The 26,056-nt window shown below is 44.9% G+C and overlaps 3 protein-coding genes across 6 annotated transcripts; 2 read left to right on the top strand and 1 right to left on the bottom strand.

The window, feature by feature from the left end:
* Positions 1–1,115: 1,115 nt before the first annotated feature.
* On the bottom strand, positions 1,116–5,521 carry LOC307241350 (serine/threonine-protein phosphatase 4 regulatory subunit 2-A-like). Its single transcript, XM_080015397.1, has 9 exons — positions 5,048–5,521; positions 4,574–4,655; positions 4,294–4,467; positions 4,112–4,205; positions 3,589–3,626; positions 3,380–3,454; positions 3,037–3,177; positions 2,695–2,921; positions 1,116–2,285 (listed from the first exon to the last, which is right to left on the bottom strand). Exons 1-9 carry the CDS (start codon positions 5,079–5,081, stop codon positions 1,936–1,938), a joined length of 1,215 nt encoding a protein of 404 aa, XP_079871523.1. The 5' UTR covers positions 5,082–5,521; the 3' UTR covers positions 1,116–1,935.
* Positions 5,522–5,825: 304 nt separating this feature from the next.
* Positions 5,826–11,070, top strand: LOC307241351 (eukaryotic translation initiation factor 4E type 3-like). Its single transcript, XM_080015398.1, has 7 exons — positions 5,826–6,134; positions 7,060–7,132; positions 7,578–7,672; positions 7,788–7,848; positions 7,933–7,999; positions 8,170–8,325; positions 8,440–11,070. Exons 1-7 carry the CDS (start codon positions 5,995–5,997, stop codon positions 8,484–8,486), a joined length of 639 nt encoding a protein of 212 aa, XP_079871524.1. The 5' UTR covers positions 5,826–5,994; the 3' UTR covers positions 8,487–11,070.
* Positions 11,071–11,817: 747 nt separating this feature from the next.
* On the top strand, positions 11,818–24,198 carry LOC307240803 (forkhead box protein P1-like). 4 transcript variants are annotated; one of them, XM_080014667.1, is made up of 16 exons: positions 11,818–11,866; positions 14,689–14,835; positions 18,307–18,444; positions 18,534–18,623; positions 19,351–19,471; positions 20,003–20,108; positions 20,204–20,311; positions 20,676–20,763; positions 20,963–21,040; positions 21,153–21,330; positions 21,431–21,507; positions 21,682–21,783; positions 21,933–22,060; positions 22,197–22,254; positions 22,417–22,577; positions 23,278–24,198. In XM_080014667.1, the coding sequence occupies exons 2-16, from the start codon at positions 14,704–14,706 to the stop codon at positions 23,438–23,440; spliced, it is 1,728 nt and encodes a 575-aa protein (XP_079870793.1). In that variant the 5' UTR covers positions 11,818–11,866; positions 14,689–14,703; the 3' UTR covers positions 23,441–24,198. The 4 variants fall into 4 exon arrangements, with proteins under 4 accessions (XP_079870793.1, XP_079870795.1, XP_079870792.1 ...); XM_080014669.1 differs by lacking the exon at positions 11,818–11,866 and adding an exon at positions 12,023–12,148 and having other exon boundaries at positions 18,540–18,623; XM_080014666.1 differs by lacking the exon at positions 11,818–11,866 and adding an exon at positions 12,023–12,148.
* Positions 24,199–26,056: the final 1,858 nt, after the last annotated feature.

Below are 26,056 nucleotides of genomic sequence, written 5' to 3'. Positions count from 1 at the left end.
GGATGTTTACGGTTCCGTTGCTGAAAATGTTCACTAGCCTGTATGAAGCATGACTGCATGACTAACTGAAGATGTAGCAGGTGAAACGGAAGCCAGTGGGATAGGTGCGTGTAAGTTATTCCTATTGGGCCATGGGGAAATATGATGCAAAATACAGCTTTTATTATAAAAACCCAGTGGGGCAGGATTAGATTGAGGGATCAAATCAGACATCAGGTCCAGATCGTGTGCACTTTTCCTCAAGATAATTTGAGGCCTGGAAACTTGTATTGTTGAGTCATACCCCCCTTAATGGCAAGTGTTGCAATATTCCACTAAAGGCACTACAAACAACACTAGTGTGTAGTGGTCATTTGAAGCTTGTGGGTGGGCAACACATTGTACAAACTGGGCAAACCTGAAGCCATTGTTGCACTCCAAGCAAAAAGTGCTTTGGACGTACCTGGGTGAGGTGATGCATCACACAGACCAGTTTATAACACACTTGCCGTCCGTAGGATTTCTGTACATGGTGTTTATAGAACAGGATATATTTTCCTGTTGAAGATTTCTGAACTATTTTGTTCAGAAAACTGAGCTTCTTGTGACCTTTTCACTGGAATCTATATTTTTTCCCTTTCAATTGAGTCGAGATAAAGTCACACGGGAGGTATTTTACAAAGTCCTCGATTGCTAAAGAAATATAAATAATGTCAAATCAAATGTATTTTTAGAGACCGTCTATACTTGGTCAGTGTGTTTATAGGTTAAGGTCCTGCCCAATACCTTCTTGTCTCATGAAAGCTGCTGACAGGAGGTTTATTAAGTATATGGATTAGTAATCTTAGCCTTGAATGTCAAGGCCATCTCACTGAACGTTATCCTGCAACGATTAAAATGATTCACACGGCCTGTTGCTAAACTGATTGTGTACGTTTTTCTTAAACCTTAATTTACACCTCTGCTAAGATTCTGTTGCCAGCTTGCCTGCAAAACCTGATAGTGTTGCTTTTCTATACCATATTTGTTGATGTAAGACCAGACCAGTAATGGACCTATGCTAATATTCTATCATATGCAAGTCCATTTTCTTAGTGCTTAAGTTCCTTTGAATAAATTAAACGCCATGCTAAATGTAAGAATTTATTGCTTTTCTCAAATACTACGACGCAAGCTCAAGCAAATTATGTTTTTAAAAACATAGTGGACAAATTCACATTTCTACAAAAGATTACTATACAGATATACAAGGTTAAAATGATAGCTCTCAAAAAAGGACAGAGGCTCTATAAAGAAATGGAACCTGAATGTTAATCAAAAATAATTCATCCACACATGGCTTTATATTTGAACTCCACCACATATTTTTGCCCAAATTGAACTTCAGTGCCAGACATCATTATATTAGCAGACATTCTGTATTACTCATCTCACTGGTTAGATACAGCAGAATACAAATGGTCGTATAAATAGAAACTGACAGATTTTACACATTATTTTCAGGGTCAGTGCAAGACAAAGACAATAGGAAAGAAATCCCATAGGCCATCCTTCTATGAAAGATTATTTAGGGATCGACTTTTCTTATTTCAGTCTTTTTGTGTGATCAAATAAATATATAACGGAAACATTAAATATATACACAAGCCAACAAGACAACAAGTGCAGATATTTTGTATTTAGTTATACATGCAAAATACCAAGCATTTGATGGTTGCTCACTTTATTGTTTACAAAAAGACCGATTAACATGTAACAAACTGTAAGAAATGTTAGACAAATGTTAAGAAACATATTTTCCATCCAGTCAAGATTAAAGAAAGCAGAGTCTGGACAATTTGGATGTCTCAAATATCTAGTGATGGCAGCCTAGGGGTCCGCAGTGCTACAGAAATACCCTCAGTGTGGCTTCATACAGTGTTAAATAGAAAGTCAGCAAACTGGCTGCGTCTGAGGTCACTCGTCTCCCTCAGGCTCAGGCTCAGGCTCAGGCTCAGGCTCAGTCTCGGCCTTGGTCTCAGTGCCATTCAAACGATCAGCAGCGCCCCCTGTTGGCGAGTCAACGGCAGAACAGGCGTCACCCAGAGTGTCCTCCCCATCACTGCCGCTACCGCTCGTCCCGTCATCCTGAACGTCCGAGCTCAGACGGGTCGCGGACGGAGCTCGATGCTCTGATTGGTCCGTAGTGTTGTCAGCGTACACACCCAGGGCGAGGCCAGGCTCAGTGTCCCTCTCTGACGGCTCTCCTTTCCCATCTTCCCCATCTTCTTTTTCGTCGGAAGTCTCTGTCTGAGTTCTGCTGAGCTCTGAGGGACATTACATAACACTGTTAGATACATGGGACAGTGCAAAATGGTTAATTACCACCAAAAACCACTTAAGGGCATACATAGTTAGGGTTTAATTGCCCTGTATCAAACGCCTCGATTGACATATCGGTACAGATTAAGATAATAAATCTTAATAAAAACATATACATAATAATAATAATAATATAACAAAAACACATTTTGCTAAGTGCAATTTCCTGAATTAATTTAATACCTTATAGCCATACCAACTAAGTTGTTAGGAATTTAGGACAGTTACAGTTTAGAAAATGTGATGAACATTATGAAAGTGTCTCATGAAAGACATCAATGACAACAAGGACATCATGGATAACATGAAGGACGACACAGAAGTCAGAAAACTCCATGCTGAGGTAAAGCTCACCGCGCCCCTCTGAGCTGGTCGCTGCGTCCGGAGATGTGACCTGCGTCTCGGTTATGCTCCCCGAGCTTGTGGGACGGGTCGACTCCCTCTCCTCCTCCTCCTCCTCAGTTTCTCCCTCTTCCTTCAGCTCAATCCTGATCCTCTTGACCATGTGCTGATCCCCGTCAGAATCGTCCACGGCACATTTGTTCTTCACTCCACTTTCACACTTCGGTGACAGGGAATCGCTTCGGAAAAAGCAAAAAGGATTATCAATACATATAATACATACATGCACACCAACAGACACAATATTCTTGTTCTTTTATATTAGATGCACTGGTTTATTTTAGGGAATCGTACCCGATATGATGCTCCTTCACCTCTTCTGTGACTGGCTCGGCCTCGGCGCTGAGCATTCTGTCATTTGTAGAAAGTGAAGCAGTCAACGACAGCTTCGGCCTGTGAAGTGCCTTCGGTGCAGCTCCACCGTTCACATTGCGACTGCAACCCAAAATGAAAAGAAAAAACCATTGCGGGATCACAAAAATAGAGAAGTATTGGTCTGTGGTTGATTCCTGTGATGAGACAAAAAGCGATTAGTACACATTAACCTTGACTTGCTCGGCCACCTGGCTCTTAGCGAAGGGACAGTGGACTCAAATTTGACCCTAAATTTGCTTATTTCCAAACATTGAAGTTTTACCTGTCCGAGCATACGGAGGATTTGCCAGGGAACTTCACTCCGTTCATTCTGTACGTAACGGTCGCCCCGTTTTCCCTTTAAAAGACGTAAGACACAGAAACGCATTTAAAATTCGAGATTTCAGGACAATCTGTGCAAATGAGAAGCAGCTCAATCAACAATTCCACTCATCAGAACAACCAGAGCGACAGCTTTACGGTTGTACTTACTCTGCCGGAGGATAAACACAGCTGACCACCGTGACATTCTGAAATTATAAAGAACAAAGTCGATATTTTAAGGACTTTAAGCTGTTGAAAGCTGAACATCAAATAAAACTGATCACTGCTGTTATAGTGGTTAACTTATTAATACAATCCCTTATCTGGGATTTGCATTTGTCTTAATGCTATGATAATAAACAAATGCGTCCTTTCAAAACTGGGAAGGAACCAGTACCACTTTCTCAATATAGAAACCGATTCCATGTCCTGGACATTAGTTCGAGGTCACTACAATATCATTTACATATAATAATTTCTTTCCTCCATTGGAGAAAAACAACATGAAAAAAAAATAATAATAATAAATAAACATAAAATAAATCATGAAGAAATACATTTTCCACCAGTAGACTTGACTATATGACCTTGAATATGAATTTTGTATTGCAGGTATTCTCTGATACATTATTTTTGTTTAATATCGAGCGAATATCTGATAAAAGTATCCCAAATTCAAAGGAGGCCTCACCTTCTCCACTCCTCTGAGGAACTTGTCTGCTTCTGCATAGTTTCTCTTGGGGTCCGTGAGCAGCTCACACAGACGCTGAATAGTGAACGGGATGCTGGCAAAGGAAATGGAGACGTCCCCTTTCCCTTTAAGCGAAAACATTGATGACCAAATGTCCCACCTCACCTTTCACCTTTACTCACCCCTTGTAGCCGTCCACTATTTTAAGGATCCTCCGCTTCATGTCGTCAAAGGGGACGTGTTCTATGTTGGGATTGGGCGAGCGCCTTTGTTCCGGCGGCGTAGCGGCACGGAAATCATCCAAGACGTTCTCCATCTTGAACAGGAAATATGTTCTGAACTGCGACCACGGGACCCTGAAGCACGAAGCAAACATGAAGCAACACACACACACACACACACACACTGTTCTGGCCATTAGGTGTGTGTGTGCGTGGTCACTGCTCCCCGGTGGCCACTCACAGTGTCTCCCCAGTCCTGGCAATGTGGCTCAGGAATCTCTCCAGCACAGGGCACGTTTCCTTCTCCTCCTTCTTCCCAAAATCTGAAGATGAAACCTGAAGATCACTCGCACGTAGAGAACACTTGACTTGGACATACGCCAGTAGACACGGTACGGCAGCGAACGGGCAAACTCATCGATTTATTATAATCGCTCTCCTCCCGCGTAGGGGTAAAACCGATCACACTAAGATATAATGACTGTTTTTGACGGAGGGTCGTTATAGATTACTATGGTCTGGAGGGGAACGTGTTCTCACCACCAATCGTTGGCGAGCTACGCGCAGCTAACGTTAGCCGGTGAATGTCTGTAGTTCGACGCAAGACCAACGGGGGGGGGGGGAATAAAAATGAAAAATAAAAACAACCTTACAACACAACCTAACAACACTAACAACCGCTGCTGTTAAATGCACTTCGGTCACGGAAAAATACCTTTGAACGCTTCCAATACCGCGTCGACCTCCATGTCTGCACGCCGCCGCGTCACCTGGTAGACGGGAACGTAAACACACGGCAAGAGGCGGCGGAGGCTGGTGCTGCATTCAAGCCCCGTCGGAGCGATCGCGCTCGGCGAGACCTGCCTCGCTCCCGGCTACGCGGAGGTGTCCCCGCGCTCTTTTAAACGGCGCCCGGGCCCTCACGACGCATCGCGGGGGTCCGCGCGTTCTCTTAAACGGCGCCCGGGCCCTCACGACGCATCGCCGGGGTGTGTTTGCCAGTGTAGCCCGGCAGTGTTTGCGGACTCTGGTGGCTCAACGGATGCGGAACCCACTGCTCGCGCGCTAGAGAGCGCACTGTGGTTTTTGGGACTGCACGCGCCGAGGACACGCTCACGCACCGATTGGGCACACGTCATAGTCCGCCGGCGTGCCGTTTCGGCTCGACGTCACACGAAGTTTCTCCGACTCGACGGCTGGCGTGAGGCGAAACGTCCGAAGTCCGAAACGTCCGCCTCTCCCGCAGCGCGCGAACACCGCACCAGACGGGCGCATGCGTGCCGCGCGCTGCGCTGTGGACGCGCTCCAGGTTATCCGTAGCCTGCGCAGCGATCGCGCCGAAGCGCCGGAAGAATCCAACGGTCGGTGTTGGACGTGGGCGTGGCGCCGGGATGCGGAGCCAGGGGCCGGGGGCGTGCGGGGCCGCGCCGGGCCGCGTTTGCGCGAATTAGACGTGCGCGCTACGTCTCGCGTGTCGTCGTCTCACCCGGCCGGAGTGGCGTCACAACACAAGTGACGCCGCCGCCGAGCAGCAGCCGACGAGTCAGCGGCGGATCGAGCCTTCGATCCTACCTGACCCGCCCGGAGCGCCGAGCGGCCGAGCCACCGGAGCGCCTTCCGCCGCGACCGCGCTGACGTCGTCGGCGATCGTTCTGCGCGAACATGGCGGTCCCAGCCGCCACGGCCCCGCCGCTGAGCCTGTCCAGCCGGCTGGGCCCCCTCGCCGCGGGCGACACCGGAGCCGGCGGCCCCGGGGTGGACACCCTGCCCCTGCACTCCCCCTGGACCTTCTGGCTGGACAGGTAGGGTGGTCCGCCGCTCCCTGGGAGCCGAGCTTTGAGGAGAGGGGAGGGGGGGGACGCAAGCTGAGGACGGGCACGGGCAGACCCGGGGCAGGGTTACCCGCCTGCCCCGGTTAAAAGTGACTTCACTTTAGTCATATAACCCGCAGTGACCGTGTATCACACCGAATTCCGACCGAGGTCCCGCCAACATCCTTCCCCTCTGACCTAAATAGTCGCACCGTGAGAGGTCGCGCATTTGGATCTCATTCGGATCGCACTTCAACCTGCATTTAGATCCATGTAAATGTCAAAACCTGACCCATTTCCGCCAGCACAGGTGACACGGTGTGCGGATCCAGCGCCGCTTGACGTTTTAGTTCAAAGCTGAATTATTATTATTATTTTTTTTTACTCTTCGCCAAAATCTGGATTTGATTTGCCAAAATTCGAAATCTGTGGAATTGAGCAATCAAGTTCCCGGCAATAAGTTATGCAAGTCACAACAAAGGGTGTGTGTGTGTGTGTGTGTGTGTGTGTGTGTGTGTGTGTGTGTGTGTGTGTGTCTGTGTGTGTGTGTGTCTGTGTGCGCGCGCGTGCCTGCGCGTGACCATACCCAAGTGTGGAGCAATGGGGTCAATGGTGTTTACTGTTGACAGGGTTATTTGTCATGTGAGCCCTTTTTCCAGCCGGCCACACTTTGGGGATCAGATGTTTGTCTTTCACAAAAGGCACCAAATAAAACACATCACGATATCATACGAATTCACGTCAACGTGGTTAAAATGGCCGCATTTCTAAATATCCCACCTGGGTGATGTGGTTCATGTGAAGCAGCGGTTTGAACAGAGCACACCCGGGGTCTCATCATCGTCATCCAGAATACGGAATTCGAGGCTGTCGTGATAGGATTTCAATTTCCTTTCTCTCTGTGCATTTTGGTCAGATCTCTGCCCGGAACCACGGCGGCCGAATGTGAGTCAAACTTGAAGAAAATCTACACTGTAGAAACTGTCCAGGTGAGATGCTTCGCAGCCCCCCCGAATGAGAGCACGAGCCCGGAAGGCAACGTTCTCAGGCGTGCGTGTTTTCACAATGTTTGCTGTAAAAAAAAATTATATATATATATATATATATATATATATATATATATATATATATATATATATATATATATATATATATATAGTCGTGAGTAGTAAAAGAGAAGCTGTATGCAACTGCAAGCTGCAAGCTGATGCCTGTGGCAGAACTAAATTTTAAATCTTTGCTATAACAGTGCTGGAGTTATGTGCATTCATTGGCTCACCAATCCAAACGGGTCGAGTATTAGTTCATTTCTTTTGATATTCATACCAGATAACCAGGTTGCATTCATGTTATATATTTAAAGAGTGTCTTCCGCCTAAACCCCAAGCAAACATTATTCAAGTGTTTATTTCTTCCCTTGGTCGTTTCATTTAGAATTTTTGGAGAGTTTACAACAATATACCGGGTGTGTCCAGCTTGCCGCTGAGATGTAGCTATCACCTAATGAGAGGAGAGCGAAGACCGCTGTGGTGAGTATTCTGAAGTGCCAAAAATAATCAATAATAAAAAGATATAAAATTGGAAACGCAATCGAAGCTTACCCCATTTCAATTTTCTAATATCTCCCATCGCTTTTCTGTACAGGGAAGAGGAAAGCAACGCTAAAGGTGGGGTCTGGAAAATGAAAGTTTCGAAAGAATGCACGGTAAAGTGAGACATTTGGCGTTTCCAACCTGTTTCTGCTGTGCAGTTATACGTCTCCCTCACACATTTGTCTTCTTTTTCACAGTCGGCTGTATGGAAGGAGTTGTTGTTGGCAACTATCGGAGAGCAATTCACTGACTACTGTGCTTCAGGTAGCGGGACATTCTGATATGAGAAAGAGCCAACTTCATTTTTTCTTTTAAAGAGACTTTTTTTTTTTTTTTTTGCTATTGGGTTCATTGCATAGTGGTATCGGCTTTCAGAAATCTCTCGCATGCGTTTGGTGTTTTAAATCGTGGGCAATGCGTCCTCTCCCCGGCAGAAGACGAGGTGGTCGGCGTCAGCGTCAGCGTTCGGGACCGAGAAGACATCTTCCAGATCTGGAACGGCAACGCCTCCTGCGCCAACGAGGCCAACGTCCTGGGAAGGATCTATGAGCTTCTCCCACAAATATCATTCAAAGCAGTATTTTACAAGCGTGAGTAGCGGCGTCCTTTTCCGTCAACGCAATATTGCCCGACGCGCCGTGATTCGGTGGAAAAAAAAAATGTCGCTCACGTGTGTGTTTGTGGCTTCTCCTCTTAAATTGCAGCACACGAGGAGCACCACGCCTTTGAAGGAGGTCGCTCCAGGCATTAGATGCGTTTTGCACAAGAACAACAACAACAACGACAACAACAACAAAAAATGGACACTTGAGACACTTTCTTTCCTTATCAGCACGGTAAAAGATTGTAATATTTTGGGGAATTTCTTAGACCAGCAGAGTTGCACATATTTTCAACAGCAAAATAATCGCAGAGAAAGGCAACAAAATTGAGATCCAGACACGCCACCGTTTGTAGTTTTGCCAAAAACGACCAGCGACATCAACCATTGGGCCGTAATGGACGGGAGTTCCCCTTTTTCTCAGCACTGCTGTCATTCATAAAACTCTCAGTTGATAGTCATTCAACGTTTGATTTGGTAGAGAGCATAATGGCTTATTTGTTTGCGATGGCTGTTTTTAATTATTATTATTATTTTTTTTACACAATAGAATTTTCAAATACAATGTAGTTGAATATGAACATTCAGGTTTTCTAGACGTACAAACTTATTTTTTATTTTTATTTTTTACATTTTCGATCTTTGAATTACGTCTCATTTTGAATCGAGTTTAAAGTGGCAATCTCGAAGATTCGTTTAGTTGTTTTTGGCGGCACCTATGGCCAAAAGCGGTAATTGCAGGTGTGTTTTTGGCTTCCACTTCCCAGAGATCCAAACAGCGTAAACGTCAGTCCGTTGGTAGTCAGCACCTGGGCCACGCCTCCAGAACAATTTGAGGTCGTGATCGTGTGATTTGAGCGCATGGCGGGAAAAGTCGCAATATTCGCCCGGTTCTTAATACTCAGAATACTCCAAATGTAAGGGCTTTCATCAGCGGGCCAAAGGCTCAGTCACCTTTGTGTTACCTTACTCGGCGATCGATAGTGACCTAACAGACATTTATTTAAATTAAAATCTTTGAGATTGTACCTTTAATTCAGACAGATTTACCCTGACAATAAGGTTTGTGTGTTTTGTATGTTCCGGCCCAAATACTGCATCTTCTTTTGGATAGAATAGTCAATATGAGTAGGCTCTGACATGCATATAAAATATGAATGTTGCAAAAGAATGTTGCACTTATGCAGAGTAGTTCATGTTTAGTTGCTTTATTATGGCTCTAGTTTTGGTACAGTGTAATGAGGGAACGTTTCCGTTACGTCAGGCGATGGAAAGGCCCTCCAGGATACAACAGAGTTGATCTGTGCCTATTTGACTCTTAAAACACTTGCTTTTGAGACACCCTTTCAGAAAAAGAAAAACACTTTTCTGTTGTTTTTTATTCGTAGTATTTTATTATACAAGTGAAGGTTTGATCAAACTGTTGGCGATGGGGAGAAGTAGTGATGACAAGCCTTTTGACCGTCATTGATCAATGATTCTGTGGTAATTACCGTGGTTTTTTTCTCTTTTAAGACATTATGGGCAGTATAATTGTGGTAAATTAAAAAGCTCAATAATCTTTGCTTTAAAAAAAATATCCTCTGGACAGATCTGATCACAATATCGTTTGAATACATTACGGGGTCTAACAAACCGACCAGTTTATTAGACCGTGAACCATAAACAGGGTCGAAGCTGTGAACATCTCAAAAAAAAAAAAAAAAAAAAAAGCCAAAAGTCTGAATGTAATTCACAGTTTAAATACTTTCTCTCCTCTGTATGTTGTTTTTAGCTATATTTGTGGAGTATAATTTTAAAATCTGATCAATTTAAACGCATCACATGGAACTAGGTACCAGAAGGAAATGCTTTTACTTCCACCAAAGTCGCCTTTTGCGTGTTTCTCTCTCTCTCTGTGTGTGTGTGTGTGTGTGTGTGTGTGTGTGTGTGTGTGTGTGTGTGTGTGTGTGTGTGTGTGTGTGTGTGTGTGTGTGTGTGTGTGTGTGTGTGTGTGTGTGTGTGTGTGTGTGTGTGTGTGTGTGTACACAATAGGAAAGTACGATATGAATAAGGCATTACGTGACATCGCTTAACATACTAACAACAAAGTCGAGGGTTTATGAATTATGTTTGTGGCTTTGGGCCCGGAGTGTTTGAAGCATGGCAGTAACATGTTAAGAAGCATCGTTTTTGGCAAACATTTAAAGTTGCGTCGATATTTAGGATCAAATGCTGCCCCGTTGTTCTCACGGTAGTGCCCCTGCACGGATGATATGAAGTCAGTACCTTTGCGCACGTGGTCAAATCTCAGCCAAGATCTCAATCTTGAATCGTAACTCTTGTTGTTTTAGGATTGTGCCTTCTGTTTTTCAAAAATGTATAATGTTTTGTTTGTCCGTGCCATCCGTTAAACTATCCAATCTCTGTTGTCTTTACTACTACCTATACTTTTACACGTTGGAAAGTTATTCTACACATTGTACTGGTTGTGTTACCATACATGCAATAAGAATAATTAAGGATGGGCAAAACAAAATGACCTTTCACTTGAAGATATTTAGGACATACTTCTGTCAAGACATCATACTGAGAAATATTCTAGCCCTCACTATAGTAGCACAATGTTATTCAGTGTTAATCGAGGACATTTGCAAGTTGGTTTTTGTTTGTTTTTTGTGACGTGTTTTTATTTTTTATTATTCACATATTTCATGCATTGAAATTCTGCAATAAAAGACACCCATAAACAGTGCCACGGAAGTTATTTCCCCTCGTCTGCGGACCGGATTAGCGGCTTCGAAATCCAAGTCAATTGTTGAAGACTCCAGGAGAACGAGCTCAGTCTGGAACACGCTGCACATCTGAGCCACGCTGTCTCGACGGTGCAGGCTCGGGACAGTGATTAATCTCCCATGGGGTGGGCAGCAAGTTTTACCCAAATCTCGCGAGACTTGGGGGGGGGGGGGGGACCTCCCCTTCACAGAAACCCCACGAGACCTGTAAGAGTTTGGGTCTTTTATTTGTTTTTATTTTTTTTTGGATCACCAAGCTGATCCAAGCAGGATCTCGTAGATATATCATAGAAATGTCAAGATTTGTCATTTAAAATGGTGTTTTCTTTACCTGCGTGCTGCACCCATCGGGTGTTACGATTATTTTGTTGCAGCGGATTTTTGATGCAACTATTAAAAGTATCTATTGTATAAAAATGCGATTATAAATTTGTTGGCTTTTTTTTTTTTCCATGTAACTATTGCAACACGAGGGGCGATGCGATCGCTGCTTTAAGTTGTAGTTTCATCAATTAACAAGAATTGCCGTCATTTTGTGCTAAAGCTTTTACATCATTTTTTTTTTTTTTTTTTGTAAATTCACGCTGATCTGGAACGGCCCCGCGTGAGACCGTGACGTCAGCATTGTTTACTTTTGCCGAAGCCCCGCCTCCTCTCGTTAGCAACTAGTGGCTAGCTGGCTAGCTTCAAAGCTTCTCCCCGAGGTTCCCCTTCTCACCGACCCGGGTTCACGGCCGTCCTGCCTTTTAATTACCGGTAAGTCAAACGTCGAGTACGTTCACTCGTGAACTCGAGGGTCGCCAATTAAAAATTCCGCTTCGGTGGTATATATCCGGGTCGCATTTTTTTTTTTCCCCCCCTTTACCAAGCTAGCGTCGGGCGAGGCGGTTGGCTTCTGCTGTTCGCGATCAACAAAATGTCTGGTTGGAAATCAGCCTCCGGTCGCTGAAATGTGACCGTGGTGTCTCGCGGCTTGACGTTCCGCGGCTGTGAAACCAGGCCGCCGATCGGGGTGTCGGTTTCCGACGGTATCCTACGGTCCGTCTCCGGTCCTCCTCGCGAGCGCCTCGGTCTCGCACTCAAGTCGTTATAAAAAAACAAAGCCCAAAAAACAACACGGACCTAAGCTTCAATCGGAATCAGATACATAATAACTAATGACTAATAACCATTTGTACCTCAATCGGAGGGCGAATGGCGCATCTGAGCCCAGATCTACGCGGCTTTTAGCCCTGAAATCACGGTTCCCGGTGCTGGGTCGAGTGATTAAACGTCCGGTAATTAGCAACTACACCAGGCACGTCGGCTTTCTTTGTTTTCTGTGACTTGGACACGTGTAGGGTGGCTGGAAGTCTCAAATGTAGGAACATTGATTTATTATTATTGTTTGTTTGTTTTTGTTTTTTTTTATCGCATCCCAACTGCGATGATGTGCCTCACCTCAAAACTAATGGCCGAGGTCTGCGCTTCTCCGAAAGGCTCTAAGAGACACGATGCTGTTCTTTGTGAAAGTGAAACCACTTTGAGTCTAAACTAGAGCGTTGATGTTGAGTCAAAAACGACAAAAGTTGATTTCGGAGGAATCTATTTCAGTTGTCGCCCGCCCTGCTCCGGCACGTTTGACGAACAACCACTCTTTACTATTTGACTTCTTTGACTACGTGAAAGTAGTCGTCTCTCAATCCCGCCTGGCATTTTTATGAGCACTTCATGTGAGAAGTCATGTCAGTAATCTAACAAAGGTCTTCCAACAACAGACATACATGAATAAACACGCAACATTTTATTTTTTACACCATACAAATAACTATGTGCATCGCTCTTTTGACAACATACATCACAGCGAGGTGATGTACAACAAACTATAACGGTTTGTGTCATTGCAATAAGCTTCTCCGTCGGAATGTGTTATCTTGGCAATCTTTTATCTTTTATCTTCTAAGGTAGCCGACCGTTTCCTCTAGTAGAATGTCTTTTAATATTGGCTTCGACACTAATGATCAAGTAAAAACTGCTGGATAATAATGTTTGTATCCAAAATGTCTGGCCAAAATTGTCATTGTTTACTCACTTTTTTTTTTTTAATTGTTATGGTTTGTCTAAGATGACAAGGAAAACAATCATGTAAAGTTATGATAGAAATATTCTCTCCGATCGTACATTTCATTTAACTATACTTATTTGATTTGTGGCCTGATTTGGGGGGATTATAGAGGTTTATTTTGGGCTGGTTTATGTCGGCTGTTTAGAGTCAATATTGAGCCATCTTGTTGATACCGTGTGTTCCCCGCTCTCTGAGATAGATCATCCAAACATGGTGGAAATTTGCCCTTTCCTAAAAAGGCAAAGGCCTCTTTGTGGCCGTTCCTTGGCGTTTGTTTGTTGGTGCCGCCCATAGCTTTGGAATTGCCTCAACAACACCTTGAAAACTATAAATACGCACGAGTACCTATCAGTACTTTATTCATTACGGGCTGAAAATCCTGGAATCCTACAAGCTGTGTGGGGTCTGCCCGACACGCCTTCTACAATGAACAACTAGTTTATTGTCCAAACCACTTTCTGGATACTAGTCTGTCGGTCTAAAACTCTCTACCTGCATTAAAATGAAATTAATACACTTTTTTTAATCCACAGAGGGAAATGTCAGGGAAATAGATTTATCAGTCCCTTTAGTGTGATATTTGTAACAATTCATATTGAACCATTTCTCAAGAATGCCCACGTCTTGGGTAAATATTGATCGAATTGTTCAATATTTACATGTCGATTGAACTGATCAATATTCCTGGCAATGAAGTGCAACTTTTTTTTTTTGTTTTTTGTTTTTTTTGTTTAACATAACGCTTGTAGTATGGATAACTCTAGTAGCGAGAATGATCTTCGGTATTTGTAACAATAACTCATGTCGCAAATTAGTTTCAGCCTGTGGTAGAATGACCCACCAGCAAATTTTTATTATTTTTTTTAGACTCCCATCTGCTCCTATTAACTGCCTTCTTTATTTAGTTTTGTTTGTGCTGTTTAGTGTTCATCTCTCCCAAGCTGTATACATAAAGGCCGACTTGTGCATTGTGCTACCTGCCAGAACGGTTTATCGCACCACCTGGTTAATGGTAAATTGCTCCAGAAGGAAGATGTGTTTGCACATAAACACAGACCCAGGGCCCCTGTGTTTACAGTAGCCATGGCAGCAATCAGTTATTCAACAAATAGACCACGCATGTTCTCCTCTCTCTTATAGAAGTAGAGAGTGTTTATCTTTGTGGGAAGCGCTGTTAACTCCTAGTTTCTAACTTGGGAGCTCAGTTATTGCTGCTATTAAACGGTATAGCCAGGATTTGTTTTTTTGTTTTTTTCTACGCAAAAAAAACCCCAACTAAATTCAAACCCTTCTCCCAGACTTTCATTCAGCTTAGACAGTAGATCTCCCAATTGTTTCCGGCTTGTCTGCAACATTCTGAGGAAACAAAATATTGTTTGTCTCCATTCTACATATTCTGTATTTCATTATATAGAAAAAAAAATACATATATATATATTTTTTTCATTTGCCCTGTTTCCATCTCTTTCCCCAGGTCAGCGAAGTCCAGATGCATGAGTCTGGGTCCGAGCAGACAAGCCACAGCAGCGCATCTTTTCAGACACAGAGCAGCAACAACACAGAGAATGAGAATCAGCTGAGCAGAAGCAGCCACACTCCTCCACCTCCTGAGACTCCCAGGGTCAGTAACCGCCTCTGCGCTTTAAACACCAGGGATGGACCGATACTGATGTGGGCTACAGGTCGGATGCTGGTTAATATAGAGTCCATCCATATCAGAGAATAACCCCCCTCCCCCATCATAATAAATAACACCCAGTCCCAGAACCATTAAACACTATTAAACATGTCGGAAAAGTAACTTCAATTTCCGACTCATAGTAGCATATTCGATTTCTCGGATGTACACAAAATTACTAATGGAAAACAAAATAATTTCCCTAAACAAAATATAAACACAAGTCAACTTGGTGAATCATCCCTACTTTGGGCCTCGCCCGACACATTGACTCTTCAGCTGCAAAAAGTGCATTTGATATTTAAATGAGTGCTTGTTTTTTTGGGTTTTTTTTTTTTTTTCTCTCCCTCTTGGTTGTTTTTGTCTTCTCTTATTCAAGATGCAATGTGTTCAACATTACACAACACCACTTATTGGTTAAACGATCTAAAGGTAGTATGAGAATGGTCCGAAAGATACAGATTGGACGCGCTTCAGCCCCATACTGTGGGCTAGATGCCACATTCATGCACAGCCTGTGAATCGGGCAGCCTGTCTGGTGTGCGTTCCTCACAGCGCTTCTCTGTCGCGTTCACACACATTCCAGCAGGATGACGGGCCCCGGACACCTGACCGATGGCTTAAACTCTAAATGCCCGATTTGGGACATTCTTGACACAGCTGTAGTTTGTTGCCATAAGGGAAGAAAAAAAAAAAACAACAAAAAAAAAAAAAAGGCTCTCCAACTCTGAAGGTTGGCGCTAACATTTCCAGCCTCCTCCTCCCTATATTTCCAGTGTGTTTGTATTTGTGTTGAAGGAGGGAGGGAGGGTTCGTCGGCGGGGGAGGCTGGGTTAAGCTGCGAGCCACAAGGAAGGGGGAGGGTGTGCGCCGCGCTCGCGCTGGAGGGGGGGAGGGCCGTGTTATTCTGTTAGTTTTTGTTTATGTTCACATCAAATGGGTTAGTGAGGCTCCGCCGGCCTGCCAGGCACAACGCTGCTGCCGCCCCGACGAAGCACTTGCTCTCTCAGCAACCGCTCCCAGCCGCCGCTTTAAATGGAAATGATCAGGTCTGTCTTTTACCTCAGTAAGATCAGGCCCGGGGGCTATTTTTAATCTGAATACGGCGTGTGTGTGTGTGTGTGTGTGTGTGTGTGTGTGTGTGTGTGTGTGTGTGTGTGTGTGTGTGTGTGTGTGTGTGTGTGTGTGTGTGTGTGTGTGTGTGTGTGTGTGTGTGTGTGTGTGTGTGTGTGTGCATTTGAATGGTGCTGTGCCGTGCATGCGACAGAGCTCCCGGCTTCTACAATTTAAATCTGTGTTTATTTGAATCAGGGTGGTTATTATCCGTTTCCTCTCTTGTTTCACCGCCACCAGCGGCACCAACTCTGTTGATCTCTTTTGACCCGACGGTCCACTCCTTTCCTCCTCGAACTTATTAGTCAGGGCCGTCTCTTGGGGGGTGGGGGGGCTACGTGAGGATGGGTGTATTTGCTGTTCGCCAACCACGGCCGTTCTTTTTCATTCGTCTGTCAGTCATCTCAGAGTTCACAGGACCTGTCTTGCGGGAACAGATCCGTGTTTACACTCTGTTGCTCACCAGTATGACTTTCGACAATAACAACAACAGAAGATGTTTGGACTTGCTGGCTGCCATGGCAACGGGGATTAGGCGAGGGCTGTTGTTTTGTTGATGGTGTCCACAGAAAAAAAAAAAAAAAAAAGAAGGGGGGGTGGTGGGGTGACTGGGTCTCTGTCTCGCTCTCTGTCTCTCTCTGTCTCCCTCTCTCTCTCTCTCACTCTCTCTCTCTGTGTATGGGGAGGGGTTTTTTTTTTTTTTTGTTTTGTTTTGTTTTCTGGCCTAAGCAGTGACCACCTCTGCACCACCGTCGAATTTCATAATAAAGGACAAACTCAGAAGCCGTCACGTGTTATTGTTAGACCAGAGCCTCCGCGAAATTCTCTGGCAGTTTGTTTACCCAATCCAAAACAGAGCCGGCCTTGGAGAGAAATGTTTGTTTGTGGTTCAGACTTTAATTAAAATATGCGTCTCGAGTTCTGTTTTCGTAAACATGCTCTGTATGCTTTTTTTCCTCCTCCTTTTTTTTTTTTTTTTTGTATTCATTATTTATATCTCTATGCAACTTTGATTACTCTGTTTATGTTTACTGTAAACATCCCCAGAGCTGCGAGCGCTTGACAGCAGCGGGGGGAGGGTGTGGTAATTGCTGGATGCCGAGCAGAGGTGGTTGTTGTTGTTGTTGCGGAGGTTGTTGTTGTTGTTTGGGTGGAGGTTGTTGTTGTTGTTGTTGTTGTTGCTGTTGCTGCTTTGGATGGGGTTCTTATTCCCCTCAGGCAGCCGATGTTTGCTTCTTTGTGCGTTTTTATTTTTAACTTCGAGTTCTGCGGAGTCCAATTTTCAAACGCTAATAAAATCACAACAACAACAAAATTGACCAGTGGACTGACTAGTGCGGATAGATAGATACAGATGGATGGATGCCTATTGTGTTGAGCTGCAACGTCCCGGCAGCTCAGCACAATAGGCAAAATAACAATAAAGAAACAAAGCAATATAGAAATATAATAAAAAAAAATATATATGGAAAAATACAATAAACCGTTAACTGTACCCAATAAAAATCCGGTAACAACAGATATAACGGAAAATAACAGAAAAACAATTTAAAATATATCAATAAAAATGAAGACCTGAAAAATAAAAGGCCATATCCAAAAATGAAATATACGATATATAATAACAGTAAACCATGAGGCAGAAAGATGAATGTACAATCAACCTGACATAAGCACTGGCCTGAAAATGTGAAACATTGTCTGGTTTGTGATTTGGTTGAAGCTCTGGAGCTCTTGACTGTTTAATTAAATGAGAATATCATTTCTTAGTTTCGCCGATGGTTGTTGGCGGTTGTCCCCCCCACCCCCCCCCCCCCCCCCCCCCCACCCCCAACCCGTTCATCTGCTGGTTGGCGGCAGGCTTCCTCCTTTGCCGGAGTTTGGAGTGCGAGGCGGTTTGGTTTCTTCTAGTCGCCCCGGCTAAATACATTTATTCAAAAGCCTTATTTGTATTCTCTGTCAACAAGTCTCAGATCTTGATTGAAACAAAATGCACGCACACTCACAAACTCACTCCCACACACACAAACCTCACGTCTTGTGATTGTGATTATTATTATTTTTTTTTTCCGTTTTTTTGGGGTTTTTTTTTTTTTTTGTTGTTGTTTCTCGTTTGTTTGGAATGGGTTTGTGCTCATTCTCTGTGATAAACATGTTTTTCGGAAAGGTCTTTACATTTCTGTCTCTTTTTTTTTTTTTTTTTTTTTTTTTTTTTTTTGCATCTTGCTCTTTTTGCTTTTAAGTCTTTTGGATACATTTGTGTAATGTGTGTGTGTCTGTGTGTGTGTCTGCGCCTTTTAGGTCCCGGTGTCCATGATGACCCCTCCAGCCGAGGCTCCTCAGCAGCTGCAGCGGACCGCGACTCAGCAGTCGGTGTTGAACCCGCAGCAGCTCCAGGCGTTGCTCCACCAGCAGCAAAAAGCTCTCATGCTCCACCAGGTAGAGAGCTCTTCCCTGCTGCCTCTCTCTCACTCTCTCTCTCTCGTGTCTCTCCAAACTGAACTGACACCTCCTGAACGTGTTTGCAGCAACAGATACAGGAAGTGTTCAAGAACCAGCAGGAGCAACTGAACATACAGCTCATGCAGCAGAAGAACGCCGGCATCGTCAGCCAAGAGGTAAACACTCTAAACAGTTTTTTCTTTTTCGTCTTCTTCTTCTTCTTCCGTTTAAAAAAACAAAACACAACAACATTTTAAAAAGCATTTCAGTGAACTTGCACTCATCCGTGCACACTCTGTTTTCTCATCGTGGTAAATTTTAAAGCCGCATGAAATTCAGTACTAAGTGGGTCTTGGCTTTATTAGAAACATACCGGAGGTGCATAAAGAAGATGAACGGTTTGAAAACTGCAAACTGTTTTTTTTCCTTTAGTCGTCTTTGACATTGTATTTTGACCAAATCAGAGGGAACGGCGACAATTCTTATTTGCCCATAATTTAGCAGTTATTATTTCCTCGGTCAAGGCTGCAATTACGGCGTAGACGCGGAAAACCAGCCAGCCTTTAAAGTGAAACAATGACCCAGAAAACTTGTCACGTTCCTCCAGCTGTTGTTGTTCCAAAAGATTGTTCCTCAGCGCCACAAATTGACCCTGCTGAGTTTTCCAACCATGTTGGAAAGTTTTTCGAAAACCTCTTTTTTTTTCCCACCACGAGACCTATTTGTTTGTTGACATCTTGACTCAGGGCGCAGCCGGATCAGCTGTTTGTTTATGTTTGCTGTTTTTCCGATCGACCTGAGGGGGCGACTGCGTCATTAGATTTTTTTTCTTTGGGGGGGTGGGGGCCTGTTTGGGGGTTGTCGTCTGTTGCCGTGTTGACTGGAGTGTCTGTGGCTCCGCAGCTGACAGCCCAGCAGATGGCCATCCAGCAGCAGCTCCTCCAGGTCCAGCAGCAGCACGTGCTCAACCTGCAGAGGCAAGGCCTGCTGTCGGTGCTTCCCAGCAGCCCCGCCACCATCCAGGGTACGTTGGGCCCGCCGTCCATGCGCCCGCGCTCTCCAATCGTTCGTCCCATTTTGTCGCTTTGAAGCCCCGCCTCTTGGTGTCGGAGTGCGTTTTCGGAGCCTCGGAATCATATCCGAACATCCGCGGGTCATTTTTAGTTTTCTTAATCCTTTGTGTTGTGATTTACTTTTGTCCTCTGAACATTCCTCCTCCAAGGTAGCTTATGGGAGGAGGAATTAGGTCAAATCGATACTGGGGGATCTGGGTCAATCCAGTTGGTTTCCTTGGTATTTTAGGCCGGGAACATACACATCCAGGTACTGGTTCTTGGCTTAATACCAACTTTAGCCTGGAACAGAACTTGGGCTGTGACGGTAGTTGATGAACCGGCAAAATGTTGAATCCTATGTCATCCAATTTGAATTGACAAATTCAGGCGAAAAGGTGTGTGTGTGTGTGTGTGTGTGTGTGTGTGTGTGTGTGTGTGTGTGTGTGTGTGTGTTCGCCATGTTTCAAATACATATCCACGGTTTCCATGTGTTATTCCAGGATGTGAGAATGGCACCAGCCTGTCCTCTGCTGGAGACACCAGGGATCTCTCCTGTCAACAGTCGACCACCAATGGCTTCCACGGGCTCCAGAAACACAGAGAAAGGTGCTTTTTTTTTGGTTTACGCAGTTTGGTTTGGGGGCCCATGCGATCCGCCTATGAGCAGCTCCACTGACGCTGCACCACTGTCCTCCTTGCAGCGGCCCTCCGGATGACCCCTCGCAGAGCAGCCACCCGCTCTACGGCAACGGCATGTGCAAGTGGCCGGGCTGCGAGACCGTGTTCGGAGACTTTCAGGCATTCCTCAAGTGAGTACGCGGCCCGAATTCCCCCAAAATATGGTTTGATGTGCGCTGACCAGGATGTATTGAAGTACTCGGGGACTAAGCGTCAAATAATAGATGAATGATAATAGATGAAGGGCTGTTGACCTAAATGTGATAAAGATCATTTCAGATGAGTTGTTGTCGTTTTGTAAGTTAACAATTCTGCGAATTAACCTCGTTTGAAGTAACCTAATGACCTCATCTCCTCTCCAAAAGGATTTTCCTTTTTTAGAAACCTCAAAACAATTGACTTGGCTCTGGCATTTGTGGTCATTGTTATTTTTCTGTGAAGCTATGAGGACAATTGCACATACCGCATATTTGACTGTCATGTGTTTGTCGGCAGGCATCTGAACAGTGAGCACACCCTGGATGACAAGAGCACGGCGCAGTGCCGGGTGCAGATGCAGGTGGTGCAGCAGTTGGAGCTGCAGGTAAGTCTTTGGTTTATTCATGAATCTTCTCCGATGTCAAGCTAGAAGGCGCTATCTCTGGCCAACGACCAAATCCTTGAAAAATGAATTGAACTTTATATCAAAAGCACAGAGAGCGGGAAAAAGTCTTGTCTTCGAGTGGGTATGTGGGGTATTAATATTTAACCAAGCTCTCAACTTCCTTTTTTTTTGGGTCCAGTTGAAAAAGGACAAAGAGCGGCTGCAGGCCATGATGGCTCATCTGAAATCCTCTGAACCCAAACCGGCAGCGCAGCCCGTAAGTCACGCTCGCTGGCCTCTCCCCCGAAAAAGGTTTTGGTTCGCACGCAAACACTCAACTCTCCCCTGGCCCGGCTTTCTTAATGCGTGCTGTTTTTCTTCCCCCACAGCAAACTTCAAACCAGGCAACGCTACCCAAGGGCCCCCCTCCCATGAGCCTCTCCCAGAGCGCCACGGCGCCGTCCACGCCCCTGACGCCGCTCTCCGACGCCCCCTCAGTCCTCACGCCCAACGGCATGTTCAGTGGAACCCCCGTGCGGCGGCGCTACAGCAGATCCATGAGCCAAGGTGGGCGACCGGAGCGCTTCCCCGGTTCCGGTCGATGTCATGCAACGCGGCGGCGTTGGTAAATCCACCTTTGGTTTTTGTCCCTTTCCCCCCCCCCCAGACATCATGGACAACAAGGAGTTCTACCTGAGCACCGAAGTGAGGCCTCCCTTCACGTACGCTTCACTCATCAGACAGGTACGGTCCTGCTTCGCTCCTTCACTGTGTGATCTGACACTACAGTTCCATAATATTTAAGTATTAACTGAGAATGGATTTTCATATCAAAGCCAGAGTAGAGCATCTATAATTCCCTGTTAATCTATAATAAAACAGTTGGTTTCCCCCCCCCCCCCCCCCCATTCATCACAGGCGATATACGATTCTCCTCGGAAGCAACTGACTCTAAATGAAATCTACAACTGGTTCACAAGGACCTTTGCATATTTTCGGCGCAATGCAGCAACATGGAAGGTATTAATAATCATCACCCAGTAACATCAAATCACACGTGTGTGTGTGTGTGTGTGTGTGTGCCTGTGTGCCTGTGTTAGTCAGTGGTGACATGTATAATTAATCAGTGAAATACACATTTGCAATTATATTTTCCCTTTATCCCCCAGAACGCTGTAAGACACAACCTCAGCCTCCACAAATGTTTTGTCCGGCTGGAAAACGTGAAGGGAGCCGTGTGGACGGTCGATGAGATCGAGTTCCACAGAAGAAGGCCCCAGAAGACCACTGGCAACGGGTGGGTGCAACCCTCGGCCTCGGCGTCCGTGCCATCGTCTCCGCGGCAAACGTCGTCGTCAGCCAGACGCAGATAGTATTCGTTCTGTGTACCGTATCGTGGAACAAAGATGTAACTTTTTTAGCGTTTTGTGCAGGTCCCCCATGATGAAGAACCCTCAGAGCCGTCAGGGTTTAGCGGGCTGTGCTCCTCAGGTAAGGTTACACGATGCCTCGAAGCCCCGTGGCAACTCCTTCAGTTATTAACTTCTTTATCTATTTATTTGTTGAAACGAGTTCAACTCTAAGAATGTTTTTTTTTTTTGTTTGTTTGTTTGTTTTTCTTTGTTTGTTTGTTTTCTTTGTTTTTTCACCCAGACTGGTATGCCAGACTTCAACATCCCTCTGTACAACTCGATGGGCAGCATTCCCATGCACTCGCTGCCGCACGCTCTCCAGGAGCAGATCAACGGAGCGTTTGTGTACGGAGCCGGATACCAGAGCGACAGCAGCGCGACGCAGTCTCCTCCGCAGTCTTTGTGAGTGACGTGTTCAAGTGTCAAAATGTCGCCCAAAAGTGAGATATTTTAGCGTTTGGGTATACGGTATGCTGCGCGAACCCATGCGGTGTTGGCTGGGTTACACCGCATGTCCCAGAACGCTGTTTGAAACCGAAAGCGCCGTCGCTTTCTTTTCTCGAAAGTGTGACTTCTTTCCGATCGATTGATTTTTATCTTTCTCGGTCACATTGTTAATCCGAGGGTGCCGTTCTTTTTTGTGAATGCCGAATCGGTGCATTCTTGCCGAGAAAGGGGGACCCCATCACCAGCAATGGAAAAAGCATATAGAGGAGAACGTGCATAAGACAAATACATAGAACAGCTGGCTATGAAAGTAGTAAAAAGTACCATCTAATAGTAAAAAAGTCAATAGGATAAAAATAAAATACAGGATTATTATTTATATTATTATTACTATTCTTTTTTTAAATTTTTTATATATATATATATATATATATATATATATATATATATATATATATATATATATATATATATATATATATATAATTTTTCACAAAATAAGCTCACGGATTGCACTTTAATAGTTACCATGACCAGGCGCCTTATAATCTGCAACATTTAAACAGTGAGAATCAATCACAAATTCTACGTCAAATCTCTGTCTGATTTAGATTTTTATTTTTAAAATATATGTATATATTTTTTCAAATTCCAGCATCAAAGAAGAGCAAGAGGACGAAGAGATCTGCGAGACCTTCCCCTTCGAGTCTCCGGACAGCACGGAGGAGCTCGGCCACAGCCCCGAGATGAACCACGACGGAGGCCACGGCAGCCCGGGGAGGCCCCACCTGCAGCTGGACCGCGTGCCTTCCCTCTGACCGCCCGGCCCCGCCCCCGACGCTCCGCCGCGCCCACTTTCTACCACCAAAAGACTCGACACGACCGCTTCGAAACACATAACCAAACACATCTTTCTCCAAGGGCAATTACTTTTTCTTTTCTGATTTTATTTTTTTTTTTTTCTTCTTTTTTTTTTTTGTGTAATTATCGCCATTTCTTGTTGTTCTCTGACTGGCTCTCGTTTCTTCTCTGTACAGTACGCGAGGCCAGGCGAAGGCTTGTGTTGAAAGTGTCCGTTCTCCGAAGCGTAGTCTCACCATGTTGTTTGATTGTCATTTTCTACCTGCACACAGAAGGGCCGCGATAAGCCAAAGGAAAGGGAATATTTATGATTAGCACTTCACAATGAAAGCTTGTTTTCTTTCTCTTTTTTTTTCCTCCACATGTGGTAGATGTATACCATGTAGGGGCCCCACTACCTGAATTTATTTTTTATTTTTCATGGTGTTTATACAAAAAAATAAAAATAAGCCTGATTTGTAAAGGAACGGAGGAGAGGAAATAATGTCGGAAGGAAAATGTCACATACACTGCCAAAATGACGTGGTGTAGTCGTACTTAACATATAATCAATTGATAAAAAAAGGTATATAAGTAACTTCTGTATTTGTCCGTCTTTTTTTTCACCCTAACCATGAACATTGCTGAATTTGCTCTAATGGAGCGTGTAAAAGTAGATAATATAGTATTACTATGATTGTAAACCAACACATCTCTATGAATAATAAATGACTTGTGAAAAGTTTGTGGATGTTTCTTTGATCCCCGGCAGCGCCAATGAAGCCTCGCGGTCGTACGCCTGTTTTGAGTGATGAATGTGCTAACGGCCACAGCAATGAGTGCTTAATGGAAGAGATGATGACAGGAAAGAAACGCTCTGGCGGGCTGCGTTTCCCCTGTGCCGCGGCACACTTGGGCATCTAAAATAACTCCCCTACTATTTGTGGTTGGTAAAAAATAAGGTTGATTTAAAAAAAAAAAAAAAAAAAAGAATAATAATTCTACCATCGAGGTGAGACAAGGAATGGTGAAGTCAAGCCCATGCAAGCTTGTTCGTTCATTTCTAAAGCCCGATGTTTTAATCAATCAATTCCGTTACCGGAGCCTCGCGCAACGGGATTTGACCGTGCGTGCGCTCCCCGATTCGCCGGCCGGTCGCTCATCGAGCGCTCCGTGGAGGGTGTGTGTACTGTGTGAGCTGCTTCAGATCGGGGTGGGGGAGCTACAAGTGCAGATGCTGCCGTCTCCACTTGCCGGGTGGACGGTATCGCCTCGTATTCATTCAACCGACTGGCTTGCGTTGTCTCGCCCTGCGGTGCCTCAGAGGCAAACGTCTCCGCACGGTTCGGACAGCCGGGGTATTAGTTTGTTGGTAACCGATTTGGTATTTTTTTTCATTTTAGTCTCGGTTGTAACTGCTATTTCAAGTCGGTAAAGCTTTTGCGGTTATATAGCTGTGTGCTGTCGTATTTTGACTTTTATGCTAATTTGTCTTTTATCCACGCTGCTCTGTATAAGATGACCACTCCTTTAGATGATCCTCATGGTGATGAGCCCGGGGAGGCTGCAGGTCCTGAGTCCAGAGGTGTGTCATTAGACTTGATCATTCTGGGTGTTGTGCTGTGACGTCATGCGCATTGCACTGCCTTGCTTGCAAGACATTTTTTTTTTAAAGTATGTTAAATTGCAGTTATTGATTCAAAGGAATTGATTTTTGCTGTATATATGCGCTAATAAACATCGAGTGCGGCGTTTTCAGGGAACCTGGGTCCAAATTAATCAAACGCAAATCGATAACTCCTTACTTTGTAAATGTATACAGAGCGGATGCCCTTCCTATTTCTGTTTAATAATTGAAAATGTGCTTTGGATAGAATGGATAACTGTCTAAAGAACGTGGGGGGGGGGGGGAGTTATGAGACATCTATCATTTTCAAACAAGTCAAATAAAGTGTATAAGTCCCATTAACAACCCTCATCTACAGAAGTGAAACATGGTGCTCAAACCACATCATCGCAAGCTTGATGAAAAAGCTCTTTCGAGAATATGACTCCATCCCTCACGACACAGTCCCTGAGCGGTTGCGCACGTTTATTTGGAAGGTACTCTCGGTCGTACCTCGCGTTTACTTTTTGTTTTCCTCGTGCGTCTCCCTTTTTACGATTTAAAGGAAGGGTGCCGGAACCTCCAGGCCACCCTTCCAGGCTCGGGGGCAGGCCTGCCGTGAGAGACGTGCGCAGGCTGAGCACCATCTCAGAGCGGGAGCCGGACAAAGCGGACGCCGACCTCGGCCGCCTGGACGGCGGCGGCGGGAGCGGGTGGGGAGGCTCCAGCCAGAGCTTTTCCACGGACGACTCTTATTACCCGGCCTCTGGAGGTACCGTCTCTCTCCCCTCTGATGGGAAATGAGTTTCTATGCAATCATTTTATTACGCGGGGGAAGTAATTCCTGACACGGAAATACCCCCTATTAACAACAATGTTTTGCACCGCGTTGATTTAATCTGTGGTTTGAAATTAAGTGCCTGTTTGTGCCCTCTTTTATATCCTCCCTCCTCACCGCCAGATGACTGTGCAGCTCTCCTGCTGGCCT

Source organism: Zeus faber, assembly GCF_960531495.2.
Source record: "Zeus faber genome assembly, chromosome: 15".
In the NCBI taxonomy this organism is placed as follows: Eukaryota; Metazoa; Chordata; class Actinopteri; order Zeiformes; family Zeidae; genus Zeus; species Zeus faber.
This window is presented reverse-complemented; position numbering and strand designations above follow the sequence as displayed.

What these genes read in the sequence shown, in the direction of transcription:
- LOC307241351 (XM_080015398.1), top strand. Translation starts at nt 5,995, where the DNA reads ATGGCGGTCCCAGCCGCCACGGCCCCGCCGCTGAGCCTGTCCAGCCGG. An exon ending in CACTGACTACTGTGCTTCAG is followed by an intron (nt 8,000 to 8,169) that starts GTAGCGGGACAT and finishes TCTCCCCGGCAG; the next exon opens with AAGACGAGGTGGTCGGCGTC. An exon ending in CAAAGCAGTATTTTACAAGC is followed by an intron (nt 8,326 to 8,439) that starts GTGAGTAGCGGC and finishes CTTAAATTGCAG; the next exon opens with CACACGAGGAGCACCACGCC.
- LOC307240803 (XM_080014667.1), top strand. Translation starts at nt 14,704, where the DNA reads ATGCATGAGTCTGGGTCCGAGCAGACAAGCCACAGCAGCGCATCTTTT. An exon ending in CCGGCATCGTCAGCCAAGAG is followed by an intron (nt 18,624 to 19,350) that starts GTAAACACTCTA and finishes GTGGCTCCGCAG; the next exon opens with CTGACAGCCCAGCAGATGGC. An exon ending in TAGCGGGCTGTGCTCCTCAG is followed by an intron (nt 22,255 to 22,416) that starts GTAAGGTTACAC and finishes TTTTTCACCCAG; the next exon opens with ACTGGTATGCCAGACTTCAA.
- LOC307241350 (XM_080015397.1), bottom strand. Translation starts at nt 5,081, where the DNA reads ATGGAGGTCGACGCGGTATTGGAAGCGTTCAAAG. An exon ending in TGTGTTTATCCTCCGGCAGA is followed by an intron (nt 3,455 to 3,588) that starts GTAAGTACAACC and finishes CGTCTTTTAAAG; the next exon opens with GGAAAACGGGGCGACCGTTA. An exon ending in GTGAAGGAGCATCATATCGG is followed by an intron (nt 2,922 to 3,036) that starts GTACGATTCCCT and finishes CTTTTTCCGAAG; the next exon opens with CGATTCCCTGTCACCGAAGT.